Below are 27,105 nucleotides of genomic sequence, written 5' to 3' on the forward strand. Positions count from 1 at the left end.
CCACAGGAAGATTTTAGTCTTACAAGTACATGTATTCTTTGTGGGTTTGACTTTTAACAAAATTACTGACTTGACTAACACTTTGTCAGGCGTCATCCTGACTGGCACCCCAGACAACACAAACCGCCATAATATAGAATGAGAAATAACTGGGTGTAAAGTTGATCCCTTGGGGACACCAGACAAGTGACACTGAGGTACACAATACAGAAAAATGTCTCCCACCATCAACCATCATCATCATTTGAACCATTTTGAGGCCTGGCCAGAAATCTTTCCACAATTTTCCAGCCTATTAATAGGGTTTGAATGAACAGTAGTATCAATCATTCGTGTCCACTTCTCTCCATGGACTCCACTGTACCTCCAGTACCTTAGTTAAGTTTAGCCAGGACAGCAGCAGTAATTCCACATGAAATCTACACTGTTTAAAGGGATTATAATCAGGCTAAATGTTCCCTTACCCCATTGCAGAGTCAATAGTAGCAGGAGGGCTACGTTTCCCCAACGTAACCCCATCTCCTTTTTCTCTTCCTTTGGATCAGTGAAGGTCTCCACACTGCCAGCCACCTGTAGTCAAACTGGAGAGACTCCCCGGTTGACTCTGATCTCCTCTCCTTTTCTGAGAGATAACAGCTGGACTTTATATCCACCAAGCATGCATCCGCAACACACCTCCGCCATAAAAACTCTTCCTTACACTGATAGTTTTCTACAGTACATCCAACTATTGCACAATGTGTGATGTGGACCAGAGTTGACAGAAGCACTACAGATGAATATTGCAGTATAGTCCACATTAAACTTATGTTCCACACTACATTATCAATGATACATGTTAAATTTAAGCTTTATACCATATATGAATAACCGATCAATAACCAGCCGTCCTGTAACCACAAAACATTTCATGTGTGTGTGTGTACTTAACTAACAGTACTGTACTACAAAAGCTAATAAATTTAGGACCAACTCAGTATGGATGTGAATTAAGATCCAGATTGCTCTTCAGTATTCAGTAATCAATTCATTGGCGATCTTCCAAGATCACCGAGTTCATCAGATCTTATCTAATACCCGAGTTAAATGGAGGTCTTGACGTTCATCAACAGTTTACAGTTCGGTGGCTGCCAGGAATAAAACTGCTGTTGGCAACAGCATGATAAGTGACTGAAGAACAATGAGGAATGATTTGTTTTATCCTGTTCTGCAACAGAAGAATTACAGTATATACACACAACCTAAAGTAGTTTTCAGGGAATATTTATGAGAGATACAGTGAGTATTTTAGGCTCAACTTCAAATAACTATCAAAAAATAATTAGGTGATTAATAGGTGATTATTTGATGAGACTGTCTGACTCTAAAACAAGTCAGTATGACTGCATGCCTGTCTGAGACTGAATTTCACAACCGGTTTTTTACTTTATTAGTCAACATGTTTCCTGATATTTGACATTTCATACTACTGAAAATCCACATTTCGTCATAGTAAACATTTATTTGTTTTAGGTCTAAATGGAATAAAGTTTGAAAAACATCAGCATTGTTTGCTATTATTTTACTCAAATGTAAACATAAGAAACAAAATAACAAAAAGCAGTGTTATGCTAATTATCCTTGTCACTGTGTGCCAGTCTAATTTCAGATCATTAGTCCTGTACCAAGCAGCTCCTCTTTGGGCCTGGGATTAGTTGCATCAATAGCTGGGTGAGGGTTTTGTTGAGCTCTGCCTGTTGCACTCTGGGTAAAGGATAACTACTATAGCAGTACAAGTCCAGGAGAAAGGGCCAGTCTTAGTGCAGATCAGTATCCTTCATTATCCCAGGTCACCTCATAGTCTGGATATCGGGCCTTCAGTTTCTCTGTAGACACTGCATGGTTCGCTCTTCCAAATCCCTGTGATGAAAAAGGGGGATGAATGCATGAGAGTGGAGCTCGGTCTGAGCCTTTTCTAACTCATACTACTATTTAATTGGTGAAGCTTTTAGGAAGTGTCATTTCAATGTTCCACTTAAGTTAGAAAACAACACATTCAATCTTGACTTTTAGCTTTTAGACATGCACATACATACATCTACAATCATCTACAATCTAACTACCCTCAATTACCATGGAGTAGCCGTAGACATGGATCTTCTTGGCCTGGGGTTCATGCTTGATCCTTCCTCCCCCAACACACTCACAGTCCAGGTGGCCATCCTTTTCCAGCTCCTCTGACACCTTGTCATAGATATCAGCTGCAAGACAATAACAGTTTGCTGATGTACATGCAGTGTGAAGGCGGTGAGAGATGTAATTCAAATGTTCTTTGACTTTCTACTATATTTTATGGTATGATCACTTCAAAATATGATAAAAAAAAGGCATTCATACCTTAATAGCAGTGCAATTTAAACCACTGATTTTGACATCATGAGAACTTTTTATAAAATAACTATGGCTTGAATTTGGGCTTGAGCACGACATTTGTGTATAAGAAACTTTTGAATAAAGCTACTCTTCAGGTTGTCAGCTGTCCTAGTAATATGCACTTGCATCCGTGCACATAGTCACTTTTTGTGTATGTGTTACCTCCATCTGGTGTTTTAGATAAGGTGAACTAGTAAGAAATACATGCAAATGTACTGTACTCAAGATACCTACATGTGTAAATAAATATATTGATACAGTGAATAGTGTTTACAACTGCATGCCTGGACACTTTCTATGCATGACCTTATGTAAACCTGGTAATGCAAATATGATGTATATGTTGCACATCTTGGATATATATGCTGTTAATTTACATAACTGTTAATTTTCATATCCTCATGTTTTCTAGTTATATATTACTTACTATTTTGACATTTCTTTTTTATAATTTTTCATTTTTGTTTACATACTGCATATAGTACATTTTATTGTTTAGTCATTAATTTCATTGTCTCAGTATGCTCTTCTGCTGTTCTTGTGCACACCCTGCAAAGCTGCATACTGTTACTCATCTGGTACTCTTCTCATTCTAATAGTTTTACTAAATACTCTTGGTTGTGTTGTGTTTAATGTCCCTCATTTGCTCCATTCATTCTCTCCATTCTATTTTCTTTACTGTATCCCATTAGGCTTCTATTTGCTGCTGCAATGGCCAATTTCCCCAAGGGGATCATTAAAGTTTAATCTTAAACCATCATATTTTACCTTATATTATCTTAACAGTGCGGTATAATTAAGTTTTATGGCAGAGTTAAGGTCCCCCTCGAGCCAGATAATTAACACCTAGCCTACCTGTTTCAGGGGCTCCACACTAACTGGCCCTAACCCTGCGTCCCAATTAGAGCCGAAACAGACCCTTGTGGGATTAATAAAGCATACACATTATATGTTATCATAACTGATAATACTAAATTTATTTATATAGCACGTTTCAAAACAAAGAGAGTGACAACAAGAGTGACAACAGCCTATGGGATATCCCTCAACAGATTTTATACATGATCCCATTGTGGAAATTTGTGGGGTCTAAAACAATAGTGAAACTGAAACTATTCTTCATTTTTTGGGGGATCCGCTGGAACCCTCTCAAGGACCCCTCTTAAGGTCCTCGGACCCCACTTTGGGAACCACCGGGTGAAGTCGGAGGTGTTTTTGGGGAGGCTGCTCTCTTACCGTGGAACTCTGCCCAGCCATATCCTCGCACTATGTCAATCTCCGAGTCGTCCCCCTCCTCTCTACTGTGCACTCGGATGAGAATATATTTAAAAACGCCGGACGGGTCGATGTCTGCCTGCCGTATGTTGGCCATGAGCGCCGCAGCCTTCGTTTGTGTGCACATGTCCAAACCTCTCGGTACAACAGCCTGCTATCCGGGGAAATGCTGCACAACCGCTGCTGGTGATGTCGCAAGAAAGGCTCTGAAGTCAATACCTGTCGCTGTGGAAATGTAGGCTATACAGATTTCAGTGAATATGCACACAATCCACATCAGATCCACACATTCACAAAGTTCCTTGTCCGTCACTTTTGTAGTTGCACACTTCCGTAATCCGTGAAGCAAAGTATTGTGGTATTTGTAGTTTTTATTCAGTCCAGAACAGACCACCACTGGTAGCGCGTGCTCGTTGTACAAAACACAATTTATTTTTGTTATCTTTTAAAGGTAGAAAATACAGCGTGAACACACAGACTGCAAATATCATGGAAAATAACATTTAAGAACAATGATGAAAATATTAATAATCATTCATTAATGTACATTAATCCATCTAAAAGGTTGATGTTAAAATCTCCCAATCAACCAGCTGTATTCTTAACCAAACAGAACATCCTTCACTTGTTCCAGGAACCAGAGGGTCACAAGTATTTCATCACACATGGAGGCCATTTATGGTGGCAAGGTTTAATAGTGAATACAGTGTGTTTTGGTGATGAAATAATCTTGAAATAAATCATCAATGTTATTAAACGAATTATTAAACTGATATTAAGCTATTGAAATACAGTATAAATGAGAATGTTCCCAATAACGGGCCAAAGACCACTGAAAAGACATTTTCAGGTACATTTTTAAGTTGTGGAAAATGTTCTCAAGTAAAATACTTCTGACAGAAAATATACAGTTAGGACTCACCTTAAAATAGTTTTTTAGTGCCAAAATTGTCATCTGATAAACTGAAATGTAGGAGCTTCTTTTATTATGGCCACCATTACCTCCATAAGGCAGTAAGTACATGTAAAACTTCAATAATCTAACAACAACTTGGGGAAATAATGTGTAGGGACATTTTGTGTAAAATGACATCTACACATATAATAAGAGCTTTTAATGCCACAAGTACATTATTGAATCCAGGACCAAAATTGAAGCAAACATCAAAATGTCAAAAATTAAAATTCAGTAAGCAAATATTTTGGCCCTTCTGTAATGAGTATTTCTCCATCATACATTTATTATAGAAAAGTGAGAAAGTGAGGTGTATAAACTGGAAGATTCACAAGCTCTGAATTTGCTGCTGCTATCAAATTATCCCCTATCTAATATTCATTCCTCATAACACAATAACCCTTTGTGTTGTGGGAAAAAAAAACAGGACCATCAAACCTTTGTCACCCTGAATAACCTTTTTGTCTGGCCCTCAGGTAAGAAGACATTACTGACTGTTCAACTTTTGGAAGAGTGTTCAGACTTTGTTACCTGCACTCCCTCCAAACTCTGCCAAATTGAGTTATTAGCCCTTTCAGCATGACACAGGTTTTACTTAGGATCATTAAAAATAAGTGATTCCTGCCTCACAGTGGCGGTAATTCAAGAGCTCAATCCTAAGAGCTTTATTGTGCCCAGAGATTGGATTTTCCCTGTCTGTCAACAACTGCTGGTTATAGCACCTCTTGATCTCAATAGACGTATTATCAAAGTAGGTATTATCAAATGGTTGTACCACAAAGTGTGAATAAAATCTGCTATCTGACATTGTGTATCTGCAAAACACCTTTCAATAAAATAAGATTTAAAAAAAGAAGTGCTAAACTGGTAGTAACTGCTTTGTGTGCCTCACTTTACTGTAATGGTGAAGTACAATTACAGAGAAGTCTAAAAAAAACATCTGGAATTATTACATTCCATACAACCAAAAATTTGTTTAAATTTGCAGAAAAAAATTACATTCAGACTTCCTCTGGTAATACCAATGCTGTCCCCGGAGAGAGCCACGTTCTCCAACTTATTGTAGTTAACTAGATGGCGCTGTCGCTGCCTCCTTTCTTCTTCACGCCACACGCTTGGAGCAAGACGAAGACCAGGACTGAGGTGAGGAGGAGGACAAAGAGGAAGAGCAGCGTTCCCCAAGCTCCACAAGTCAGCGCCTTCCTCAGTCCCACGCTCTCCGCTGGCAGCAGACTGCTCAAACTCAGCATGTAGCCGAGCGCCCAGCCTACCGAGGCGTCCCCGGCCTGCAGGATCAGAAATTATATTTTTGAATATTACATTTGAACACAATGCAAAGGAGCATTGAGGATATATTTATTAGGAAAAATGCTGAAGTTGTCACCTTTTTCTGGAAGGAAATGCGGGGGAAAGACGCCTCATCAAAGCGGTAGCCTTTCAGCATGAGGACTTTGATAAACACAGCGGAAGCACAGTAGTCCTGCAAGCGAGACTCTTGCTCTGGAGCGAGACTCAGCATCTGGAACCGGAGCCAAGTATGTGTTCAAATGTTAGATAAGTATTAAAAAAATGCATGCCCATCCACACCATACACACGCACAGACAAGACACAATTGGGAATATTATGAAAATAAGAATCAAAAGAAAATTACTTGAATGAAACTCATCTTGCAAACTGTTCTGGTTGCTTCCTCCAGTTGGGCAGGAGTGGTCACTGTGATGCCAGTGATGGTTTGCAGGAACGAGTGAATGTAGAAGAACGCAGAGAACGCCTGATAGATAACACAAGGAGAGGACAAGACGCAGGACTCAAATTTACACCAAATTCATAGCTTATAGATAATAATTTAGCTATGAAAGAAATAGAATGACACAGCTACAAAGTATAATAGAGAGTAATGTGTACAGTATACAGTACACAGTATGTTTTCTACTTTCTCTTTGCACTATATGTGAGACCTTCTTGTGCCTGTGCTATGTGTTTCAGCATGTACTGTGAAACTCTGTAAGCTGTCGATATGTCATACGTCTCTGTACAATGTCACCAATACAAATTTCTGTACATTTATTTCACTTTAGCTTATGTTGACACCACTACAAGGTTGGGCTATGCAAAAACACAGGAAAAAAAACTAATCAGCTGCTGGGTATTTATCCCCTACTCATAGATTTCCATCTAAACTATGCAGTTTTAGATCATTCATGAACCAAATCTAAACAACTTTGTAATTCAAACAGGCAAAGAGAGAGACTGGTAGCATCACTAGAAAGTAGCTGTACCCCTTAAATACTCAAATGTCCCTTGTGTATATGCTACAACTGTGCATAATCCCTCTGTATGATCCGTTTTCCCCAGAATTTCTTACCATGAAGCTACCGGTGACATTTGGCTGGAAGACATTGTCAAAGGAGCACTGGGAGAAGGGGCAGCTGTGGAAGGAGAAGATCTCCGACACGTTGGCCAGACAGTGTTCGTAATGCCCGGTGCCTTGGACTGTCAAGGACTCCTGGGAGTTGTAGGGGCTGGGTCTCTGCTCCGCCGTACAGGGGGAGTCGAATACATTGTTCAACTGCATGTTCATAAAGTGGCCTGCAGGAAAGCACGGGTGACTCACTGTCTCTGGGTGACCCTGAGACTGAGATAGAGATACATAGGATGGGGGAGAGAGAGAGAGCGAGTGAAAGAGAGACAAAGACAGACTTGACACATTTCCTTAACAATAGCTCTTCTGTACAGTATATCATGATATTGTTAGATCTGAATTATAATGTGTAATGGGTCGAGGAAAGTGGACAAACACAGTCTCTTCCTCCTATTTTAGAGCATAACGGTTGCCTTGTCTCCACTGGATCTGTTCAACCCATCCATGTTGCAACCTGGATTAGCCAGGTCTAAAGACAGTGGAGACGCTAACTTTGAGCCAGACAGTCCATGCAACATCTGAACCCTGGTCAGTTGAAACAAGTGTTGACAATATCAACTGTATAGCACCACACCACTACTTAACAGTCAGGGTGCAATCCACTGTAGGTGACAGCACACAATCCATTTACTGGACATTGTTTCGCAGGTACAATGCAGGCGTGATTGTTTCAGGTTTAAGGTGTTCATGCTCTGTACTGTGTGATAAATACTCAAACCTTTAGAAAGGACTCCATAGAAAATGTGATGCAAATCTCTTTCAGATATAGTATAATTAACGGTATAATAATAATCCATATAAAGAAATCATCCATTATCACACTGTGAGGCTTTACTGAAAACACTGAATAAGCCTCACAGTGTGCTGTTCTTTATATGGATTTTCCTGCGATCAACCAGCACCTGATTACAAGTGGCTGTGCACGGGCGTCTTGACTACTCTTCAGTGGTATAATAATAATAATAGTAATTAGTATATCTGCATATTTCAACAAAGTAGATGCAGGACGTTCAATTTGGCTTTTGTAAGTAAGAGGACGGCATCATACACTTACCTTGACCAAGTGTGCCAGCAGTCTCTTGAGGACCTGGTCCCGCCCGTAGCAGAGGAAGCTGTGTGTGTACAGGGAGTACTCCTGGCCATACAGACGCAGCTTCATCATGTCCCTCTGATCCTCCACTTCGTCCTTAGTCACAAACGTTATCTGGGTGGACGCCCCGCCGAAATCAAGCGCTCCGACTGTTGGTTTGCCTGGGCTAAGCCAGTGCCCCACAAAACCATACTGCACAGGCACAAACAGGGAAACAAGAGAGTTTGTGTTTTTTGTTGTTGTTGTTGTTGTTGTTGTTGTTGTTGTTCAAGGGTACATCAGTCTCAGAGGTGAGTTTTACTAATTTGCTTTGCCCACCCAAATTTCCCCAGGTTACCAAGGGATTCAAACCAACACCCTTTCAGTAACAAGCCCACTTAGGCTACTGTCACCACTGACATCAGACAGAATAATATATGAGCATCACTGTTGGATGAGCCACTAGGTGTCACCAGCTGCCCACTGTAAAAGCCAGTGTTAAAGGTCCAGACACCTCCAGCCAGCTAATATTTGCACTACTTAAAAGTGGCAATTAGTAGGTACTAAAATCATACAGGAATTTTTACATTAATTAAATAATAGGGAATAATTTTGATGAACATATCAGCTGTGTTTTAGCACCACTCTGCTTCACATAAATACAATTACCCACATTCAATACTGGGAGTTGCCCAAAACAAGTTCAGTCCACTGAGCACCTCCAACTCATCCTTCTGACTCACTATGGTTGGGTACAATACATGTAGTGACAGATACTTCAACAACTGCCTGATGATTAAGACCTGCTCCTTCCAAAAACACATTTCCTACCAGCTATGGTACCTTGATGAAGTTCTCTAAGAGATAGTTGACAGTGACCCAGCCGTACGCCCCCTCCTCTTGACCGGTCAGTATGGCTGCTCCTTGGTACTTGAAAGGATAGGACTGGATCTTATGGCCCACTTCTTGTAGAATCTGAGATGAGCGCTCTGGACTGGAGATACTGGCAGAGAGGAAAACCTAAGTCTTATTTTACTAGATCCTGCAGCTTAATGAACAGAAGCTAAATCTGCAAAGTGACGATTCCAAATTGTTCATCACCCTAGTGAGTTAACACTGTTGACTCACTTCAAGCAAGCAGAAGAAGAAGAAGCTAGAAAAGTAAGCATTTTCTCCACGAAATGTAGCTAGTTAGTTATTCTAGTTATTCATGATTTCTGATGGCATAATTTAGTTTTCACTCTCTTTAAGAGCAGGGACGACAGGGCAACAGTAATTAATTATTGTATGTGGTGAATGCAATACAAAGTGGAGCTTGATGGCTACATCTGTTTGCTCAGAATTTAACATTCAAAGTGAAGTCCTTACTGTCTGCAGATAGTTCAGAGAGCAGCAGCCAGGCTTTTGACTAGAACTAAGAGAGATCATATAACTTCCATTTTAGCAAACCTACACAGGCTTCCAGTTGATTTTAGAATTGACTTTATTGATTACTTTTAAAGCAATAAATGTCTTAACCCCAGCTTATATTGCAGAGCTTCTTTCTCCCTATGAACAAAAACGTAAAGTTAGATCCCCAGATAGAGCTCTCCTGACTGTTCCCAGCTGTAGGCTGAAGTCAAAAGGTGATCAATCATTTGCAGTTTGGGCCCCTAAACTCTCGTCAAACTCACTGGTCAAAATACAAATGGCAGACTCTGTATCTTCTTTAAAGACACAACTGAAAACACATTTTTACAAACTAGCTTTTACCTATTAATATTTCTTTTCTCTTATTTTTATTTCTTTTTTGCCTTTTCTGTTTTCTTTCTGTTGTTCTTTGTTCTTTCTTGCTGTATGTTTTTTGTTGTTTTTGTAACATACTTTGTAACTTTATTTTGAGAAGTGCTATAGAAATAAAGTTTATTATTATTATCATTATTATCATTATTATTATTATCATTATTATTATTATTATTATTATTATTATATTAGTAGTAGTAGTAGTATAATTAGTATTAGTGTTAGTATTATTAACATTAGTATTAGTATTAGTATTGGTATTGGTATTAGTATTAGTATTAGGCCTATATAAGATTCCCAGGAGCATTTCTAGGACAATCTTGTTTCCGTTGGCTTGGAGACAAAGTGAAGTCAGTTGGAAAAACCCACACAAAGCAACAAAGAAAACAAAACACATACGCACAAAGACACTCACACAGACAGACATAAACTTACACAAGCACACACACACACTCACTTAAGAAGCCTCATGCCAGCGGTGGCTCCCAGGTAGACGGGTGTGAGGTGGTGTCTGGCTTTGGGGATGTCCTTCACTGCTGTGTCGAGGCACACCTCCAGACTCTGCCCTGCTGCTCCCTGTTGGCCCGCATAGCTGGAGATCCCACCGCCTGACGAAAGATGATGAATGGAACACAAAGTCTGATTACATAATCAACATGTAGAAACTTGTTGTTGGATTTAAACAGAACTACATTTGTTGTTGTGACCTGCATGCATCAAGATGCAAATGATACACACCCACGAGAAAAGGTGCCAGCTACCTGGAGAAACAAACCAATAAAAAGATGCACTGATCCTCTATCATGCATATTGTTGCTGTTGTGTGAAAATCCACTCAAATGTATCGTTTAACTTCAAAAATACAATAGATTAGTTCTTCTCTGAATGTCTATCCTCAGTCCTTACCGATGATAGACTTCATGAAAAGTCAGTGAGAAAGCAAAAGTAACATATACATATTTTAGGAGTTTTAGAGCGCTTCACTCATCTCATTCAAATTCAGGATTTTGTTTTTTCCGCATATCCTCCTCAGACACACATCTGTTCAGGCTCTTCAACATGAGGATCAAAGCTCAGCGCCAACTATGAGCTGTGGCCCTGCAGCAGTTAGAGGATCAGTGTATTGCTCAAGGACATTTTGACAATGAACAATGGTATCACCATGGAAACATCACTTCTACTGTTTATCTGTTTATATGGGAAAATGCTGCTAATATAAACACAATACAGCTTCCCTGTGTCGATGAGTAATTGAAAAACTTGATCTAAGGTTGCTGTTTGGATCTCAAGAAACACACAGACCCCTTGTCAGGACAGGAGTGGCAAACCACGGTGCCCAATTGTGTGACTCATCATTGATTCACCGTTGCCTGACAGTTGAGATTTGCTTCTCTATCGCTTGCCTCCTGTGACGAGATATCTACTCACATAAAGCAGCTGGCACTATTTCAGGGCCCTGGCATTGATGAATTTAACAGAAAAGGACTGTCCATTTTTAAACACTTATCCAATGTGCACTTCCCATCACAGCTGCTTCATTGATTTAGGCCCACCACCAGATAGTCTCCCGAGGCTAGACACAAATCCGGCATTTTCCGCAAATCTCGCTTTTGGTCTGGTAAATACATCCCCCTTTTTCTCACAGCCAGTGCTTACGTCACCACTAGCGCCACTTTTGTTTTGTGCCGCTATATTACACTTCCCATCAGGGAGAAGAAAAGTCCAGTCGAGTTTGTTATTAAAATGGAGATGTCAGTGTTAGAAACTGTCATGCCTCAAGTTTGTTCTATCATCATATTACGGAGATGAAGCCTTTACAGAAGCTGTTTTTACAGGAGTTAGTTCAAGAGCTACATCGGAATTCAATATATCGCAATACAAAAATGTGCAAATGCATGTTGTGGGGCAGAAAAATGAATCGTGATATTAGCAACATTTTATTCTGCTGTAGTAATCGCCCATCACAATTTCACACAATTTCACAAGCTCTCCATCCAAATTATATTATTTGCACTTTGTAATGACACTTTTAAATTGTTGTTTACATTCTAGCAAGCTAATGCCATTGCTAGAGAGATTTGTGGCTCAGAAATAAACATAAGTCTGCACAGTCAGACTTTGTTGTCATCTTTTATTTATTACATCGTATCGTGGTTGTATCAAATCGTGAACCCCATATTGCGTATCGAATCGTGAGATAAAGATATTGTCCCATCCCTAGTTATCTGCTTCCTTTGCTTTCTCTGCCCCTTTTGTGTGAAATAGGTAGGGATATGTAATAGGGTTTCTTGCTTGCGTGTGAAACTCTGGTAGGTTTGAGGTTGACCATCAGAAGGCTAAACAGTAAGTATCTGAGGAGACTTACCCTTAACATGACATTCGCTGTGCTGAGTGACCACACCGGTGTCATTTTCCTTGTCTGCTGGCCACTTGTATATATACAGAGCTGTGTGGGAGGATCCAGCATCCAGGACAATCCCGTACTAGGGAGAGTGAGAGGCAAAAAGAGGGGGAGGCAGAAATGGTGGAGAAAGATGATAAAGAATAGTGGAGAATAGGGAAAGGGGGAAAAGAGAGGGCAGGGGATGAGAAGGGAAACAATGAGATAAATACTTATTAAATCCAAAGAGGCAAGGAAAGGACGAACACATTGACCAGATTCAAGCACATTAAAGATTGTTAAACGATCATGTTTATGTGATCTATGTACAAAAGACACATTACAAGACATACAGTGGCATCTGGAAGGCATTTCGCTGCATAGGTTAACTATAAAACTCAGACAGACAGAGATATGAACATTTAAAAATGGACCATGCAAAGAATCTGCACACTGCTTAACAATAGGAAGAAAAAAAAAAGATCCTTTTCTCTGAGGCGTTTATATATATTTCTTTAATAATCCATGATACTCTTCAAGATATAAAGTGCAAAGTGCTGTACAAAATCTGTGTCAAATGTTTCGATCACATCTTTCTCAGTGACACAATATTTACAACATTTTTTGTAAATCTACCCAACATATTTATATAGGCTCTACCTAATCACACCTGGTATCCATTCATTGGAACAAATTAGGGCTCTGACCACCAGAACAAGAAGGATCTTGTTTTCCTATTGTTTAGCAGTGTGCAGATGTCTGGTCCATGGAGTATTTCTTATATTTGTGCACAACAGTTCTCTCTATTTATTGAGCAACCTACATTTAAAAATGGAAAAAGGTCATTTCGACTTGGATGGTGGTCGTAGTGTTAAAATCATCTGTCCCAATTCATTCATTCATTAGTCTCTAAATCCATTTTTAACATCCGACGTTTTGTCAATCGCTTGTAAAGCACTTTGAATTGCATTTGATTTGTTTGAAAGGTGCTATATAAATAAAGTTTGATTGATTGATTGATTCTCTGTGAAGCAGCGCTACATTTTCCATCTCGATGACATCACAGGTCATCAACTTTTGGATCTTTGGCTCCATGGCTTTGGAGTTGCTCATGTTCACAAATATTAATGGGACCGTCTTAGACCAGAGGGAAGACTTGTGAATTCTGAAACGGAGGAGTATCCTTCTTTAACATGCAGGTGAAGCTCCAGGTTCCCCTCTTGTGTTGAGCATGTGTGTCGAGACAATTTGGGATGGTGAGGAAAATTGTACAGCTTATACTTTGTGTTATATTGGATGGAATAAATACTGCAAACTAAGACATGTCGAAACAACAATGGCACCGGGGTGTGTGTGTGTGGTGGGGGAGGGTCAGTGTAGTGTGTAGAAGACATTGTGGGACTGTAAAGTAGCAGGTTTAGGCCTCCAGCAGACTTGTTAACTCTCCTGACCTTTTAGTAGGCAAGTACACTGGGTGACCACACGTCATGCTTTGACTTTTTCAAGCTATGTTTACGTCTCTATTATTTCAGTTATATTTGTAATCCCATGTGGGATGGATAATGTGGAATGACTTGCAGAAAATCTTCATACATTTATTCAGTTATTCATGTTAATTTAGAAGTTTGAGATATGGTTATTGGAACAGGGTGAATATAAGTCTCCTAATAACTCTGACTGTATGCATTATTTTATGTCAGAGAATTACTGACACTCTACACTTCACACAATTTACACTTTCCAGCAAACAACCACTAGTGAAGAGTAGGGGCCAAAGCCACTGCATAACTAAAATATTACAGTTTTTTACGATTACTTACACACTAAAATGAAAAATAACAGTTAGTGAAACCTGACACTCAAGGAGCAAAACCTCAGCCCAGATCTGCACAACTATAAGCACATTCTCAGCCTCACACTTTTTGCAAAACACTACACACAGTGTTTTGCAAAACACTAAACGATGATTACTGTTTTAAACTTGTTTTTGATTTAGGCTGCCAACTTCACACCTGGCCAGGGACTACAGATGAAAACTAGCCTCCTGGCTAATTCTGGCATATTTACAGTATTGTTTATTAATATGCACTGTCCCTGAGAAATAAACTGAATAAATAAATAAAAATAAATAAAACACACTTCTCTACATTAGACACAGAAATCTAACATAATGTCACTTCTTTGCCATTTCAAGGCACTGCCTTTCAAATACCACACCTATGAACCAATTGATCAGACACGGCCGTCAGGTGTACAGACACTTAGGTGCTTAATTGTAAACTCACCAATCAGGCGTAAGCACTATAAAAAGGCAACAGGTGAGTGTACCTGTCTTCAACAAAAATGGAAGGCAATGTTGCAGTAAGAGGAAGAGGAAGAGGGAGAGTGAGGATGAGAGGGGGAGCCCGCGGAGGAAGAGGGGTAGGGAGAGGAAGAGGAAGAGGAAGAGGTAGAGGTAGACCTGGAGGAGGACGTGGACAAAGAAGACGAGGACCAAATTTATCAGATGAGATTCGAGCAACATTGGTTGACCATGTTGTAAACCATGGGTTGACATTGAGAGAGGCTGGACAGAGAGTTCAGCCCAACCTCAGCAGATATACTGTTGCAACAGTAATTCGGACATTTCGACAAGAGCACAGGTGAAAAACAACTTTCTCTACTGTCTACAGTAAAATCAGTACAATGTAGCCTACTATATGCACTACATCAGTACTTTTTGGTACCCATTCACTGCATTCCATGTTTGAAACAATGCCTTGTACGCTGCCCTCTGACATTTTACATGCATTTTGATTGGTCTACATAGGATTGAGGGTCGAGAACATCAAGGAGGAAGGGGCCCCATATTCTCAGAGGAACAAGAGAGAGCTATCGTAAACATGGTTTTGGCCAATAATGCGATACATCCTCAATGACCACACAGTTTTCAATAATGTCCATCAGGTCTCTCTATCAACACTGGGGCGAATCCTTAAAAAACATCACATACAGATGAAACAACTCTACCGAGTGCCATTTGAAAGAAATTCTGAGAGTAAAAGTCCTACGGCATGAATATGTGGAGGTAAGTAATGTACACACTGCACACAGAACCTTTTTACATGTAAATTTATAGTAGGCCTATATTGAACTACACAATGTTGTCTTTTCTTCAGAGAGTTTTGCAAATGGATGCTGATGCAGTCCCGCATGAATTTATCTTATCTCTAGATGAGGCTGGGTTTAACCTGACAAAAGTAAGAAGAAGAGGGAGAAACATCATTGGCCACAGAGCTATTTTGAATGTCCCGGGCCAACGTGGTGGTAACATCACAATGTGCGCTGCAATCACACAGAATGGGGTCCTCCACCGCCATGCCAAATTAGGTCCTTACAACACGGCCCACATACTCACATTTTTAGACAGACTACACAACATTGTCACATCAGAAGACCAAATGGATGCAGAGCAGATGAGATACATTGTCATCTGGGACAATGTATCCTTCCACCGATCTGCTCTGGTCCAAAACTGGTTTCATCAGCATCCACAATTTTCACTCCAATACCTCCCACCATACTCTCCCTTCCTTAACCCCATTGAGGAGTTTTTTTCGGCATGGCGGTGGAAGGTTTACGATCTCCAGCCCTATGTCAGGATACTCCTCATTCAAGCCATGGAGGAGGCCTGCGACCAAATTGATGCAGAGTCTGTGCAAGGATGGAATCGCCATTCAAGAAGATTCTTCCCTCACTGTCTTGCGAGAGATGACATAGCCTGTGATGTGGACGAAGTGCTATGGCCAGATCCAGCTAGGCGAAGAGATGATGCTTAGGGTTTTTTTTTTAATTCATGCTTTCTTTTTTGTCTCCACAAATGTTTTTGCTGTGTTTATGTACTATATTCTATTTAGAATATGTTCTGTTCTGATTTTCAGTGCAAAATGCAACCTATGGAAATGCATGGATGTATTAACTGATTTTACAATGTGGAGAGAAATAAATATTTTCATCAGTGTGCAGTACTGGTCTTGTGTGTTGTGTTTGGTCAATATATTCATGTACTTTAACAATATCTCTGAAAAAATCAAACCCAGACTATATCATTAGAAAAGTAGAAATGTTAAAAGTGTTTTAGATTGAGCACAGCAGTGTGTAACTGGTTCAAACAGAATCAGATCGTATGAACCATGTGTGTGCCGTATGGTGACAAAATTGGGTTTTTATAAATTATTGTATAGTTTTGAATGAAGTGTTTCATTTTGCGAAAGATCTGAGGTGTTCTGCTACTTGTGTGTGTGGTAGTGTGAATTGTGTGTAGTTTTTTGACAAAATGAGCCCTGTTTTCAAAATTGTGCTTAAGCAATCGTAAAAAACTGTAATGCATGATAATCAAGTGCTAGGTAAAGTAATGAAAGTCAGGCAAAAAATGCAATTTTTTAACAAGACATTATAAAAAATAAGATCCAAATAGCCATGTCTCTTTAGAATTCACACACTTACACACACAAACACACACACATACATATTTGAATCAGTTTAAACACTCAAATTCTAACTAGAAAGCTACATTTCTTCTACTAGCTACTAGTAATTGTTTCTAGGGTGTTACTAGTAGTTGCTAGGGTGTTGCTATGTTATTGCTAGGTGATTACTTAGTGATTACTAGAAGAGAAAGATAATACTGTTTGTACTGTACATTTGTACTGTTTGCCTTTCTTTTGCTTTTCTTGATGAGCACTGTCAGCGCACATTAGCTTTGGCAACATTGTTACAGAACAGTCATGCCAATAAAGCTTGTTGAATTGAATTGAAAATAGTGTTTTAGTGTGTGTGTGTGTGTGTGTGTGTGTGTGTGTGTGTCAAGGCCTGTCACGATAACTACTTTTGTTGGACGATATATTGTCCCAGAAATAATTGCGATAAACGATATTATTGTCATTTTAAGACCATTTTTTGCCACTGATATAATGATAATATAATAGCATAACAATGCAAGTACACCCTTTCAAATAGCAATGAACTTTTAATTCTTAACCCTCTAGACCCCAGTAGAATTCTAGAATGTTGCTGCAGTTCACTGGGAATTCTCACTTAAATCAACATTTTCTTGCTCATTCCAAACAAACAGCTACATCTCAAAAATTAAAAAAAATTGACAATCACAAATTTTTCCATTTAAAAAAACACAACTTTCCCTTTAATTTGGTACCAAATACATGGCAAGGCGATTCAGGGCGTCACCTTACTTCAGTGTCAACATTCACAGTATGACAACAAAACAGATTCTTCCTATCTTGGCTAACGATAAGCTTTCAAAATACATACAAAACCTCCAGCGCCTCAACCCACACAGTAATAAGATCAGACGGTAATAGTCGACAAACAAATATGGATAAAAGTTGCCGCAACCCGGTCAGTCCTCCTACCGACTGCGTCCGTCTCCGGCGGTGAGAGCAGGTAGGTCCCGCTGTTTAGTGAAGGTGATCTTGTGTCTTGTTTTATCGAGCAAGAACAAGCGATTTCGATCAAAAGACTTCAACTCACAATGTCTTTGTAACTTTCCACTACATACGGCGGGTCAGGTTCTGTCTCACAGCACAATCTGACAGCTTCCAGAAGGTTTTAAAAGCGTGACGCTTAGCCGGCGACGACTAAACCCGGGGAAAATCAAACGTCTCAGTGTCACCAGATAAATTTTCCGGTTCCGGTTCATTGATGACAACTTGAAGTACCGTATATATAAAACAAAGCTGATAACTTGATTTTCAGTTTTTGGTACATTTTAAACGATTTAAAAATGACGGGCGCTCTTGGGCGCTATAGTGAAATATAGAACGGGCGCTCTCGGGCGCTATGGGGTACAAAGTCGACATACCGGCTCGTTCACGTTAATGGGCTCTCCTCTCTCATTCGGCTTAAACCCAAAATATTCCCACACCGGAGCTGTGGAGTTTGGCTTTGAAACCAAGTCCATTTGGACTTATTCTTCCAAACTTCGGGAAAAACACCTAGCCTCGAGCAACATGTTATCTTCACCTGGTTCACTGTCGCTGTGTGTGTGTGTGTGTGTGTGGAGGAGCTGCCTGAGCCCCGCCCACGGTGAAACTCCGACACAGAGAGCAGACGAGAGGACAGAAGCAGCGCGACCAGAAATTACAGCAAAACGTGTCTCAGCATAGTTTTTGTCTGTTCATTCGGCTTAGGCGCTGTGAAAAAACGCTTAGGCGCTGCGCCCAAGTCTTATAATGGTAGGGAAAACCCTGCTGTTTATTCTGGCATCATGTTGGCTAAAATGTTGGTGACATTCTTATGTAAACAAACACGCATGTAAACACAACGGGCAATTATTGAGGTCAGAAAAATGATCGAGGTCATGTCCATATATCGTACGATAAGTCGATAAAGTAATTATCGCGACAGGCCTTTGTGTTTGTCACAGCGTTTTTCCACGAACTCACTCTGTCAGACTTCTGCTTAAGTCCAACTACCAGATGCAAATTAGTTACCTCATCAACTGACAATGGTGGTTACAATATGTGCCACTTTACTGAGGTGTTTGTAATCCTAACATACTAATAGGCCACCAAGATATGAGATCAATATTGTGTACTTGCTGTGGGATTTAGCATTTTATTTTCATATACATCCTTTTTCAGATCAATTTTATTTGGTCTGAAATCTCAAGATTATTCCGTTTTGCTTTCATTTTGGTTTCAAAGCGTGAACCAAACCTTGTAAAGTGTGTGACAGTATGTTTGTGTGAATGTGTTGCTGAGCTGTTGACACCTTCAGAGATGAGCAGACAGACAGTGTGGTTTGTGGACAGTTTTTTTAGCACCATCTCTCATCAGCTCTTATCTTCTTAGCTGAACCGGACTGCGCTGCCCAACCAAAAGTGTTTTTGAGTACATGTTTGTGTGTTTGGTTGTGTTTGTGTGTACAGCTGTGCATATGTGTGTGTTTGAGTGTGGTAATACTGATATTCTTGTTGTTTTGGCAGCTGATTACAGTGTGTGTGTGTGTGTGTGTGTGTGTGTGTGTGACCTGCTAATGTTAGTTGCATATATAATTCCAGTCTCTCTCTCTTCCTTCTCCTCATTTATTCCCATTTTCTCTCTCTGGCTCTGTCTCATTCAGAAGGTCGCTTCCTACTTCAAACAAGGTACCTTAAAAGGATGCTTCCTGTGTCTCCTACCAGAATGAAACGGCACTACAGCTTGAACATTTAGACTTCCTACCTAGAAATGCCACCTAAAAAGGAAGCTTCCTATTTGAGACAAAGCCCCTCTCTCTCTCTCTTCCAAATATGGTAGGGGTGAGGACAACATGAGACATAACTACTCCAAAATAGCCTACTGTAAACTGTATGAGCAGGTATCCAGAAAGCACAAAGCAACAAAGCACCCCTAAATGTACCATAAAGTATAGCACAAAATACTACCACAATGTGTAATCCAGAGTGCAAAGAAGTATCTCAAAAGTATACGGCAAAGTATACCACAACATACCCAAAGTACATTTGCATTATATTTTAGGCATTTAGCTAGGGATGTCCCATTATTGTCCCATCTTTACATTTAGTTGATGGTCTTATCCAGAGCACCTAACAAAGTGTTAAAAAGTAATATTATATGTTATTAATTACAATATTTTCTTAACAGGTCGACCCTAGTTGGAAGTCTAAGTGTCAAAGTGCTCTGCCATTGAGATAAACAGCATCACAACAAAAGCCCTGCTGCCCTGAAAGTGCTTTCACATTCAGCACAATTAGAATATTATATCTCAGAGCCAAGTCTTTGCATGCTGGTTTGCATGCTAAAACAAAATAAAGCTTTTCTAAAGCTGCAGGAATCAGGTTTTAAGGTTGAACAGCTTCATCTTTCACCAATTAGAATGACAGCTTTGGTGATGCCTGTTTGGGTGAAAGGAAGCTCGCATGAAAATGGTGCAAAAAACCCAGGCAAGCATGAGAGTATGTGAGTGAGGAAGGAAATGCACCCCACATACCACACACCCACCCACACACACACACGCACTTGCATGCACAAGCGCACATACACGTGCACATGCACACATGCATATGCAAACACACACACACACACACATCAGTACAACAGGGTTTGGTGACAGAGACGTGTAGGAATTTCTAATTATTTCTTATAATATTTTCTCATTACTGCTGTGCAGTCAGTTGTGATGACACACTCTAACACTTGCCAAAAACGTGATTGTTACCTCTAATGATCTGTTTTGTCCTTTCATTTGGTACATTTTGGGAACTCTTGGACTTGTTTCCCTGCAAAATGTAAGAAAAACCTTTTCGTGTGACTGGTCAACTGCTACTTTGAGTGAAAGGTTAGTTAGATGGTAAATAGGGATCGCAACCTTTATTTTGTACGTGTGAGTCTGCATGTGTCTGTGGGTATGTGATTATGTGTGTGCGCACATGCACATAAATACGTGTGTGTGTGTGTGTGTGTGTGTGTGTGTGCATGATCTCAAAGACAGGTGTGAAAAACTGGCTGCTGTGTCTGAGAGGGTTACCAGGAAGATAAATTACATAAACGCAGTGGTTTACTACTAGTAGCATTTAGTAAAAAAGGGACTGTTGGTCATTTAGCTGGTAACACAAAAAAAGAAGGAGTAGAGAGAGTAGAGGTTGGAATTGACCTGTGCAGTGCTGCTGCTCTGAGGGCAAAAATAGCACCGCATCACTTCTTGTCTCCAAATAACAAAAAGGGGACTTTCACAACAAACGAAAAGGAGGTCAAGTCCGGCTGTGCAAAGGAGCACTCTTTCTCTCAGCCAAAATGATCAGCCAATAATGATATGAGAAAAGGCTAAATTTTCACTCAAATGTCAAATGTTGTCCTAATCTGTCACCATAACACAATATCACTTCTATTCACAATATTTAGTGTTACAGCAATTAAAGAAGTCTCTTTCCACAGAGTAATGAATCAAAACTGTTGATTGCATTCTGCAGAATAGCATAAACTTACAATGAAAGGAGCATCATGACACCTGTCCTGGTGCGAAGCCCACACTGTGTGCGGCATATGCCATTTCACAAATGTTTTTATCCAAAGCGCCCTATAGGCTACAGTACAGTGAGTGCACACATTTTCAGTATGGGAAATGAACCTGTAACTAACTGTCAGTCTTCGTGCCATGCTCTAACCACTGGGTGACACAGGAACAGTCATATGTGAGTGACTCCAACTTCAGAGCCCCTCTGTATCAATAAAGCTGGACCCTGTGAAATGGATGTAGCTTTTAGAACGGCATAAAATGAGTAATTTAATTTATTATTGATTAAATCACTTGTTAAGATGGAGACTTCTTTTGCACTTTAAGGGCGTTAAATTTAGAATTTCTGAAAAGTGCAGACACCCATTGTTGTAAGCCTCTCAAACACACACACATACACACACACGCATTTATATGCATGTGCACACACATAATCACATACCCACAGACACATGCACACTCACTCATGTACCAAATAAAGTATGAGTATTTTTGTACGATAAGTGATTATACCTTCCTGTGATTGTTAAATTGTATAAATTGTATATTTGCATGATTGCCAAAGGAACCAGTGAGAGGGTAATGGCGCCTGTGATTGAAGATTTGCATGATTGCTAATTAAAAACCATGTCATCTCCCACCAGCCTACTGGTGCAGATTATCTATAGAGATGTGATCTCTTCCCATTGTTTCATGTATGTCAGATGAAGGTCTTGTGACCGAAATGTTGCACTGAAATAAAGTATTGCATGCATAGGTACTGTTTATCTATTCACAGTTAGTTGATTTTTCCTACGCACCTATTACCTTTAAAGGTTTTTTCTTATGTGCATGAAAAAGTCTTTCTCTGTTTCTGGTTTAGCTGTTGACAATTCCAATTTACAAATGTATTTGTTTTTTTTCTTTCTTTCTTAGGGACATACTGAAAATCACTGTGTTACACTATAATTAGTAAGTTGTTGTCTTACATATCCCCCTGACACACTGATAAACATATTTCTGCAGCTGCAGGGGTTCAATACCTAGCTCAAGGGCACTTCAGCACATATGGACACACACACACACACACACACAAACACACACACACAGGGATAAAATCAAACCTGTGACTTTCTGGATACATAGGACTGTCTCTCTTACCACCTGGTCTCTGCTCCATGGATACATTTTGAATAATGCCTATCTCATAACAATGAGGCAACTACAGCATATCAGCACAAGCCATTAAGTGCATTGGGTGCTTGCACAATGTGTGATATGACAGGTGTTACAGAAGTTACTGATGGAGTGGAGACTGGTGGCAAACAACACTCCCAGCTGATCACACACACACACAGAGATAAACAGGTAAATACACACACACACACACACACACACACACACACACACACACACACTGAAGAGAGTTTGAGAGAGAGGAGCTCTCTGCCACACAAATAACAACATAGAAGGTGTTGAGAGAGGGGTGAGTCACCGTCCCTGATGACGTAGGCTACCCTGAGACTGAGATGGGGTACAGAAACAGAGGAGGAAGAGTGTGAAGAGAGGGAGAGAGAGAGAGAGAGAGAGAGAGAGAGAGAGAGAGAGAGAGAGAGAGAGAGAGAGACAAAACTACTAGGCAATGCAACGGTTTTACATTGTTCATCACACAACATGGCTCTTGGTCCAAGGCTCATCAGGAAATCTACAGCACAAAATAAGAGTTACTGACTACTAATCTTATTTTAATGAAATTAGGCGCCCCATCGTGCTGTTCATTGATTACCGCCTTTACAGTAATGCGGTGATTCACTTTTCATTCCGGTCTGCAGCTGCACCCTGCCGGCACCGCTCAGCAGCCCGAGAAGCTTGCGTTGGGCTACATGATCCCGCACAGTATGCTGACAAACACCAGTCCCAAAATACCCAAAGCAACCTTACCATGAACCCAGGTGCCTCCTTGATGTCTTCAGTGGTAATAGTGAGTAGCAGAATCGCAGCAAGTCCAAACACTAGAAGCGCAACCGGGACGAGCGGGTGAGCGGACCGATGAGCCATGAGTTGAAACTGGGGAAAGTCTTATTTACGGGTCGAAATTGATGAGCGTCGCTTCAGTGGCGAAGTGGTGAAAAGCACTTGACTGCTTCAGCGGGTCAAGTACTCACTGGGTTTGGCGTTATCACATGCAGCCACTTGTGTGTGTATCTCACGCTTCACCTGCTTCCACGGGCTCCTGTTTTACATTTCACTTTGAGATAGCAACGTCTGACTTGAATTGATGTTTCAGCGATGCCATGTCTTCCTCTGCGCTCCATTAAGCGGCGGATAGAGTTGCCTTGAAACCTTTTCCTCGTCAGTTGATGAGAACAGCTCCAAGGCTACTGGTGCCATGGGGGAAAAAATGTTATTATGGCCTCGGCTACTGAGAAGAGAAACTGAATCACTGAATCATTCCCATTCAACGGTTGGGGTGGAGCCATACTCTGTGGCTAATGTTTTCTTTGTGAAATCCATAAGAGGCAAATCGGTTGTATTATGATTATTCAAACATATATGGAAAAACAAGGGGTGGCCTATGCTGGCAGAGATCCTGGTAGTAGGCTATTGGAGTGATGGCTAAAGAGCTGGGTGTTGTTTTCATCCAACATTTGCATGTGAATGGGAGTGCTTAAACCCCGACTTTCAAATTGCATCCTCATTTGACTGCCTGTGTAAAGCATGGAAATGAAGTTTTCACTATAGAGGCCTACTTTGTACACGTACTTTTGGGGGGTAACTATGTGACAGTCCAAGCCAAAGAAGGAGCAATACATATATAATAAAATAAAATAAGAAATATACATAAAAACACATATACACATGCACACATGAGACAATTGAAAGTGCATGGTTTCAAACAAAACAGCAGCAGACATTTACTCTTGACTTAGTGACTTTTGCACACAGGTTACTTCAAAGGTCAGCTATATTTTTAAGGCTGGCCACTGTTTTTTTGTTTTTTTTTGCCTTATTTTCACAGAGATAAATGACTTATTTTTCACAGATTGGTATGCAGAATGTGCCATAGCTATCAGGCCAATTTCCTCGAAACCATGTTTTCTGATTGTTGACTGTAAATGATAATCAAATAAATGTAATCAAACATGAATAAGTAAAAACCTTGGAATGGTGGGTTGTTGGACAAATCTATGCCCCCTTGAGTGATGCTTTCTTGGAGTGTCTTCATGACTTTCATTTTGATACAAAAGGGCTAAAATGATAAAGTATATCCAAGAGGTATATTCCTGTTACTTGGTGTAAATATAGGGCACAGGCAAGTCCTGTGTGATAAATGGATATCTATTTACTGTTACCCTACATTTCAACTGCCAGGTGTTTTTATGGCCAGAATTCAACACAGCCACTGTACCATCTGGCAATATGACTAGTCAGTAACACCCGTGGCCAAATCAGGCTCAGACTGTGTCAAGCAGGTTAAGAGGCTTTACTCAGTAGGAGCATTTCTGTGAAAGGACATTTTTCTACCTTCTGGTACACAACTATGGCAACAACAAACCATCAATGAAGTTAGGAAACAGCAGTGCAAAGAAGCTGTTAAAATAACGTTAAAATATTAGAAAGATGCTGCTAGAAAATTAAAAGGAATATATCGAGGGCTTGGAGCCAAAGGGGCGTAAGTGCGATTTTGGCTGAATATGAGTAATATATATCAATTGAAAGGTCTCAGTGAGATCTTTTCAGTGCCAAAAGGACACAACTGAAATCATGACCCATAAGTTTTAATTAAACAAAAACTGAAAGCCGTAACAGTAAAAGTAGAGTTTTGTTTGCTGCCAAAAGGGCGTAACTGCACTTACGCCCTTTTGACACCAAGCAAAACCCCACTTTTGACACTGAACAAGCATTGTGGGTAGAGGATTCTAACAGCACTTAGGTCAACTCAAAATGTATGCTGACGTAAGTAATACTAGCATGGCAGCATGATCACATCATTTTTTGTATCCTATTCATATCCTAATTAATATTCTAGGTCAATATTAGATTAATGTAAATATGTTAATATTCCCATGAAATACTTAGGCCTATAGATTCAAAATGTTATTTTATAATGTTAGGAGTGTCTACTGGTCAAGATGAGCTCTGGTAGTAAGACTGCTGGTAGCTGAAGTTATCCCTCAGTGTTATGAGGAGTTTTACAGGTCTTTGAATAAGTGATGTGTCCTGGGACACATACAAAAATGTATTATACTAGCAAAAGAAAAAAAAAAGTAGTAGTTTAGAATCAAAAGTAGTTTCTTATGTCTATAGAGGTTTACTAAAAAGGTTTATTAAAAGTTTTTAACAAAAAAATGTATCAGTCAATTTGATATGTTCCATGTAGCCTACAATTTTAAAGGCCTTGGTGAAAGTTGCTGAGCATTACTTCAAGATAAAGATATTCATTCTGATCTTGTTTTATATTTCAGTGTTGATTGAAGTGTAATTGCTAGATTTGTATTAAAATGAATGTGTTTTACTTACATACGCCCATATTCTGCATGGCTGTATTGGGACAATGTTTGTGCCAAAAAGGCGTATTTCACTCTTTTGCCATTTTTAAAAAAGTTAACAAATGTAATTCAACTTAAACTGTAGCAGTATTGTTTTTATATAGTAATACTCAATCTGATAACACAAAAAGTTAAAATATTGTGCTTAGTATGTGGTAACGGCAGCTGATCCAAGTTTGATCAAAATTTGTTTTGGCTCTCCTGTAAAATCTACTATAACGCACTTACGCCCCTTTGACTCCAAGCCCTCGATATAATTTCATGAACAAACATTGAAAAGGCATTATAACTTTTCTATTGAACTATAAGCAAAAATATTGAACATAGATTGTTCAATATTTTTGCTTATGGTTCAATATTTATAGTTCAATAGAAAAGCTAACAGCAAAACCTTTACATCTTGTGAAAGATGTTTTATGAGAAAATACCCTTATGAAACCCAAAAAGTAGTCTTTATTCCTTCAAGTGGTTTTGTTGATTCATGAACCTGTTTCAGCTGAAAAACATTCTTCAATAAGAAATGCAACAATCATCTTGCCAAGATCAGCCTCACTTTCAGGTCAGCAAAAGGCAGACCCTTTCATCCTGGATTCGCCCACAACTGCTGTAATTTGTCTGCATAATAATAGTAATAATAGGCTAATAATAATAAAATGTATATTGTACCAATATAATATTGCAGAGTTTACAAAGTGCTTTACAGGAAGCTGTGGAAGCAAAAATAGTTAAATATATAATGGGGGGATACAAAACAGGAAACAGAAAGAAAAAACAGGTTAAAAGGAAAATAAATAAATGAATAAAATGGAATGAGATTAAAAAAAAGAAAAACATAAGTAACAACGCAAGAGTAAAAGTGGGCAAGATCAACAAACAATTACATAAATGTGTGTTTGAGGAAGTCATTTTAAAGATGATACTGAAGTTTAATTTCATAGTCTTGGGTCACTGATGGCAAAAGCACAGTCCCCTGCAGTCTTGAGTCTAGACTGAAGGACAGTCAGCATGCAGGACCCTGCTGGAGGATCTCAGGCTTCGCTCCAGCTCATGGGGAACTAAGACATCTGCAGTGTCACTATAGGGCCAGACGTAGCTGAGCTTTAAACATGATTTAAACATGAGTGAAACCGTAAAATCAATTCTGTATCTGAGTGGTAACCAGTGGAGAGATGCTAACATTGTGCGATATATGGTCTCTTTACAGTTAAAATCCTAGCTGCTGCATTCTGACTGAGCTGGAGACGTGACAGCGACTTTTGACTGAG

At 39.7% G+C, this 27,105-nt stretch overlaps 2 protein-coding genes across 2 annotated transcripts; both read right to left on the reverse strand.

Annotated features, from left to right (window-relative positions):
* Positions 1–1,275: 1,275 nt before the first annotated feature.
* On the reverse strand, positions 1,276–3,998 carry phpt1 (phosphohistidine phosphatase 1). Its single transcript, XM_071918777.2, has 3 exons — positions 3,649–3,998; positions 2,113–2,240; positions 1,276–1,899 (listed from the first exon to the last, which is right to left on the reverse strand). Exons 1-3 carry the CDS (start codon positions 3,812–3,814, stop codon positions 1,807–1,809), a joined length of 387 nt encoding a protein of 128 aa, XP_071774878.1. The 5' UTR covers positions 3,815–3,998; the 3' UTR covers positions 1,276–1,806.
* A 99-nt stretch (positions 3,999–4,097) lies between these two features.
* entpd2b (ectonucleoside triphosphate diphosphohydrolase 2b) lies at positions 4,098–23,657 on the reverse strand. The gene is made up of 9 exons (XM_071918775.2): positions 23,232–23,657; positions 12,282–12,399; positions 10,374–10,524; positions 8,978–9,137; positions 8,120–8,347; positions 7,009–7,278; positions 6,295–6,414; positions 6,027–6,161; positions 4,098–5,928 (listed from the first exon to the last, which is right to left on the reverse strand). The coding sequence occupies exons 1-9, from the start codon at positions 23,346–23,348 to the stop codon at positions 5,713–5,715; spliced, it is 1,515 nt and encodes a 504-aa protein (XP_071774876.1). The 5' UTR covers positions 23,349–23,657; the 3' UTR covers positions 4,098–5,712.
* Positions 23,658–27,105: the final 3,448 nt, after the last annotated feature.

Source organism: Centroberyx gerrardi, chromosome 2 (assembly GCF_048128805.1).
Source record: "Centroberyx gerrardi isolate f3 chromosome 2, fCenGer3.hap1.cur.20231027, whole genome shotgun sequence".
Taxonomy (NCBI): domain Eukaryota; kingdom Metazoa; phylum Chordata; class Actinopteri; order Beryciformes; family Berycidae; genus Centroberyx; species Centroberyx gerrardi.

Coding starts and splice junctions, on each gene's coding strand:
- phpt1 (XM_071918777.2), bottom strand. CDS start 3,814: ATGTGCACACAAACGAAGGCTGCGGCGCTCATGGCCAACATACGGCAG. Junction 2,241..3,648: donor TGGCTGGGCAGAGTTCCACG/GTAAGAGAGCAG, acceptor ATTGTCTTGCAG/CTGATATCTATGACAAGGTG. Junction 1,900..2,112: donor ATGTCTACGGCTACTCCATG/GTAATTGAGGGT, acceptor TTTTCATCACAG/GGATTTGGAAGAGCGAACCA.
- entpd2b (XM_071918775.2), bottom strand. CDS start 23,348: ATGGCTCATCGGTCCGCTCACCCGCTCGTCCCGGTTGCGCTTCTAGTG. Junction 9,138..10,373: donor GCTGGCATGAGGCTTCTTAA/GTGAGTGTGTGT, acceptor CCTCTCTGCCAG/TATCTCCAGTCCAGAGCGCT. Junction 8,348..8,977: donor TCTTAGAGAACTTCATCAAG/GTACCATAGCTG, acceptor GTGCCTGTGCAG/TATGGTTTTGTGGGGCACTG.